This window comes from Dendrobates tinctorius, unplaced genomic scaffold (assembly GCF_039654945.1).
Source record: "Dendrobates tinctorius isolate UK_male_01 unplaced genomic scaffold, ASM3965494v1 ptg000157l, whole genome shotgun sequence".
Taxonomy (NCBI): domain Eukaryota; kingdom Metazoa; phylum Chordata; class Amphibia; order Anura; family Dendrobatidae; genus Dendrobates; species Dendrobates tinctorius.
The window spans coordinates 14,791,787-14,797,147 of NW_027361824.1; the positions used below are offsets into that span (position 1 = coordinate 14,791,787).

The 5,361-nt window shown below is 43.7% G+C and overlaps 1 protein-coding gene across 1 annotated transcript; it reads left to right on the plus strand.

Annotated features, from left to right (window-relative positions):
• The first annotated feature begins 842 nt into the window (after positions 1-842).
• LOC141051420 (uncharacterized) lies at positions 843-2,764 on the plus strand. The gene is made up of 2 exons (XM_073548357.1): positions 843-1,079; positions 1,190-2,764. The coding sequence occupies exon 2, from the start codon at positions 1,425-1,427 to the stop codon at positions 2,607-2,609; it is 1,185 nt and encodes a 394-aa protein (XP_073404458.1). The 5' UTR covers positions 843-1,079; positions 1,190-1,424; the 3' UTR covers positions 2,610-2,764.
• The last annotated feature ends 2,597 nt before the right edge of the window (positions 2,765-5,361 follow it).

A 5,361-nucleotide genomic window follows, 5' to 3' on the forward strand; every position in this document is an offset into this window, starting at 1 on the left:
GCTACATTGTGCCGCAGTGACTGTTGTCCTTGACGGCACTGTTGGGTTTCGTGCTAGGCGTATTCTAGCAGGAAACCCAACATTTTCATCGGGGTCTACAGTGACTGCTTTGAGTATTGTATTGCTACATTGTGCCGCAGTGACTGTTGTCCTTGACGGCACTGTTGGGTTTCGTGCTAGGCGTATTCTAGCAGGAAACCCAACATTTTCATCGGGGTCTACAGTGACTGCTTTGAGTATTGTATTGCTACATTGTGCCGCAGTGACTGTTGTCCTTGACGGCACTGTTGGGTTTCGTGCTAGGCGTATTCTAGCAGGAAACCCAACAGTGTCATCGGTGTCTACAGTGACTGCTTTGAGTATTGTATTGCTACATTGTGCCGCAGTGACTGTTGTCCTTGACGGCACTGTTGGGTTTCGTGCTAGGCGTATTCTAGCAGGAAACCCAACAGTTTCATCGGGGTCTACAGTGACTGCTTTGAGTATTGTATTGCTACATTGTGCCGCAGTGACTGTTGTCCTTGACGGCACTGTTGGGTTTCGTGCTAGGCGTATTCTAGCAGGAAACCCAACATTTTCATCGGGGTCTACAGTGACTGCTTTGAGTATTGTATTGCTACATTGTGCCGCAGTGACTGTTGTCCTTGACGGCACTGTTGGGTTTCGTGCTAGGCGTATTCTAGCAGGAAACCCAACAGTGTCATCGGTGTCTACAGTGACTGCTTTGAGTATTGTATTGCTACATTGTGCCGCAGTGACTGTTGTCCTTGACGGCACTGTTGGGTTTCGTGCTAGGCGTATTCTAGCAGGAAACCCAACATTTTCATCGGGGTCTACAGTGACTGCTTTGAGTATTGTATTGCTACATTGTGCCGCAGTGACTCTTGTCCTTGACGGCACTGTTTTTTTTTATCAACAGTGGACAAAGTCCGAACACGTTGGCGTTCGATCAAGGACCGCTTCAACAGTGATGTTCGTGCTGAGGGCCAGGTTCGCAGTGGATCTGCGTCAAGGACCAGAACTAGATACCGTCACTATCATGCGTTGCAGTTCCTAAGACCGGTCCTTGCCACAAGATCGTAAGTATTATACATTTTGGGTTTTTATTTTTATTAATCTGTGTTTTTCTAATCCACAGCTGATGCTTCTTGTAAAGGCATGGTAGTAATGATTTTCCTTTCTTCCACAGCACCTGGAGCAGCACCCTGCAACCTGGCCCTGGAGCGGTCCTTCCTCGGACGTCCTCTGACCCGTCCCAGCCATCCGACAGCCAGGAAGCACCTTGCAGGTCAACCACACACACAGCTGGTGACCAGGAAGCTGGGCCATCAGGTGTTCCCCTGTCCCAGGTCTCTGCCACTGGTTATGCGGGCACTACCCGCCAGCAGCAGAGGGCCTTGGACAGGAATGTCTTGCCCGAGTTTATGCATTTGAGCGAGACATTTAATTCCAGCCTCAAGTCACTGTCCGACAGAGTTGAAAGCGGTTTTGCCCTCATGGAACGTGGTTTTAACCACTTTGAACACCGCTTCAATTCTGTAGAACAGCGCCTTGACCGTCTGGAGGCCGACCTCAACAGACCAGCACACCATTTTTTTAGTAAGATTGAAAAGGGCATGGCGGAACACCTTAGTCCTGATCAACAGCTGAATGTGCTGCAGGCCTGCAACAATGCTTTCTTGCAGGCTATGCAGCATAATCGGTACGGTCAGCAGTCAGTGGTGTCCTTTCCACCTGTGCCACCATTGACTCGCTTCACCTCACTACCGACTTGTGCTGCATACCACTGCACGGACACCTCTATTCAAAGCCAGGACACCCACCGTTACACCACCACAAGTCTGAGTGCAGCTGGTCACTTCACCGACACCACCATGGCAAGCGCTGCTCCTGTCTGGAGCACCACCACCAATCCCATGCATGCGTGGAGCTCAGCCACCACTAGGCAAACATGGAACAGCCCTGCCGCTACAACAACATGTAGTAGCCCTGCCACCACCACTCTGCAAACCTGGGCCATCACTGCCGCCACCAGTCCTCCTGCAAGGACGAGCACTGACAACGAAGAGCAGCAGCAGCCACCTCAGCAGCAGCAGCCACCTCAGCAGCAGCAGCCACCTCAGCATCAGCCGCCACCTCAGCAGCAGCAGCCACCTCAGCAGCAGCCGCCACCTCAGCAGCAGCAGCAACCACCTCAGCAGCAGCAGCCACCTCAGCAGCAGCCGCCACCTCAGCAGCAGCCGCCACCTCAGCAGCAGCCGCCACCTCTGCAGCAGCAGCCGCCACCTCAGCAGCAGCAGCCATACCAGCAGACGGGGGACCTACATTCCATATTTGCCCCTACTTCAAGGCGAAATCAATCAAGGCGGGCATTGGGCCAAAGTCGGTCCAGGCACACAAGCCTACGGCGACATGCCTTTACAACTAATGTAACTGAACAGATTTCCTCTCCTACAAGTGTTCCAAGTTTAATTCCCTTAACTGGACTACCTTCCCCCACAAGTTTTGTTGCCCCTTCCCCTCAAACACCGTCTTCAACTGCAAGTGTTGCATATTCCCTGCACACCCCCAAATTGAAACCATCTGCCCCCAAACGCCGTAAAAAATAACTTTTAGTTTTTTTTTTGTGATAAAAAATAAATTTACATTTGTGGTTCACCATTAATAAGTTTCATTAATGTTGTTTGCGCCGCTCACACACACTGATGGGTAAATACATGTTAAAAACCAACCCAAGGGCTAGTATAGTCATATGTGAAATAACATGGACTAGTATAGTCATTCCAAGGCCTAGTGTAATAACTCTAGTTTTACCAAATAGAATCTGGTTTCATGAAAAACAAACTGTTGAAACTTGTCTAAAAAATAAGTTTCTTTCTAGTTTCACCAGTTTGTTTTTTGTGAAACAAGATGCTAGTTGTTAAAAATCGAGTTATTACAGTAGGCCTTGGTATGACTATACTAGGCCGTGGTATTTCACATATTACTATACTACTAGCCCCAAGGCCTACTATACTCATATTTGAAATACCACGGCCTAGTATAGTCATTCCAAGGCCTAGTGTAATAACTCTAGTTTTAACAAATAGAATCTGGTTTCATGAAAAACAAATTGTTGAAACTTGTCTAAAAAATAAGTTTCTTTCTAGTTTCACCACTTTGTTTTTTGTGAAACAAGATGCTAGTTGTTAAAAATCTAGTTATTACAGTAGGCCTTGGTATGACTATACTAGGCCGTGGTATTTCACATATTACTATACTACTAGCCCCAAGGCCTACTGTACTCATATTTGAAATACCACGGCCTAGTATAGTCATTCCAAGGCCTAGTGTAATAACTCTAGTTTTACCAAATAGAATCTGGTTTCATGAAAAACAAACTGTTGAAACTTGTCTAAAAAATAAGTTTCTTTCTAGTTTCACCAGTTTGTTTTTTGTGAAACAAGATGCTAGTTGTTAAAAATCGAGTTATTACAGTAGGCCTTGGTATGACTATACTAGGCCGTGGTATTTCACATATTACTATACTACTAGCCCCAAGGCCTACTATACTCATATTTGAAATACCACGGCCTAGTATAGTCATTCCAAGGCCTAGTGTAATAACTCTAGTTTTAACAAATAGAATCTGGTTTCATGAAAAACAAATTGTTGAAACTTGTCTAAAAAATAAGTTTCTTTCTAGTTTCACCACTTTGTTTTTTGTGAAACAAGATGCTAGTTGTTAAAAATCTAGTTATTACAGTAGGCCTTGGTATGACTATACTAGGCCGTGGTATTTCACATATTACTATACTACTAGCCCCAAGGCCTACTATACTCATATTTGAAATACCACGGCCTAGTATAGTCATTCCAAGGCCTAGTGTAATAACTCTAGTTTTAACAAATAGAATCTGGTTTCATGAAAAACAAATTGTTGAAACTTGTCTAAAAAATAAGTTTCTTTCTAGTTTCACCACTTTGTTTTTTGTGAAACAAGATGCTAGTTGTTAAAAATCTAGTTATTACAGTAGGCCTTGGTATGACTATACTAGGCCGTGGTATTTCACATATTACTATACTACTAGCCCCAAGGCCTACTGTACTCATATTTGAAATACCACGGCCTAGTATAGTCATTCCAAGGCCTAGTGTAATAACTCTAGTTTTAACAAATAGAATCTGGTTTCATGAAAAACAAATTGTTGAAACTTGTCTAAAAAATAAGTTTCTTTCTAGTTTCACCACTTTGTTTTTTGTGAAACAAGATGCTAGTTGTTAAAAATCTAGTTATTACAGTAGGCCTTGGTATGACTATACTAGGCCGTGGTATTTCACATATTACTATACTACTAGCCCCAAGGCCTACTGTACTCATATTTGAAATACCACGGCCTAGTATAGTCATTCCAAGGCCTAGTGTAATAACTCTAGTTTTACCAACTAGAATCTATTTTCAAACTGTTGAAACTTGTCAAGTTTCACAAAAAGATACTAGTTGGCCAAAATCGAGTAGGCCTTGTTATGACTATACTAGGCCGTGGTATTTCACATATTACTATACTACTAGCCCCAAGGCCTACTATACTCATATTTGAAATACCACGGCCTAGTATAGTCATTCCAAGGCCTAGTGTAATAACTTGTAATGGAGCAGATTACATGAGCAGATTACATTCATCCACTCAATGCTGACTTGTATTCCCCATGGACTTTCATTGGGGTTGGGTTTTGAGGGTTGTGTTTTGAGAAAATCACATACTTTGTTTTAAACTAGTTGCACAATTTTCTCTTGAAAAAAAATGGTTTCCTGATTCATGGCCTGCAGCTTTGCTCATTCCAATATATTTCACGCAGACTAGCAATGCTGCATTTTAACTCGTATGTGTATTTACCTGCCCAGGTGTGTGAACATAACAAAATTCAGTTATACATGGGAAGTTTTTTAATTAATTGGAGTTTAAAAAATATAGTGCACTCAGTAATGGTATCAAATAAGGATTTTTATTACCATAAACAACAACATTACACCATTTCATCTTGCCAGTGCACCCGTCCTACATCAGAAATAAAGTAGGCCGCAAATTTGTCCCTCATTTGGCCAACTTCAACGGATGACCTGAGAGTGTGCTGAGTGAATTCAGGCAATGGGTTAGGAGCATCATCGTCCAGTTCAAAGGTCGGGTGCTCTTTAGCCATCACAAAGTTATGTAGAACCACACAGGCCTTCACCACCTCATCGACTGTTTCAAGTTTAAGATTAATGGCCGTGCCCAGAATTCGCCATCTGGAAACAAGAATCCCAAAAGCACACTCGACAGTTCTTCTGGCCCTGGTCAGCCTGTAATTAAAAATTTTTTTGGTGTGGTCCAAGTCCCG

What these genes read in the sequence shown, in the direction of transcription:
- LOC141051420 (XM_073548357.1), top strand. Translation starts at nt 1,425, where the DNA reads ATGCATTTGAGCGAGACATTTAATTCCAGCCTCAAGTCACTGTCCGAC.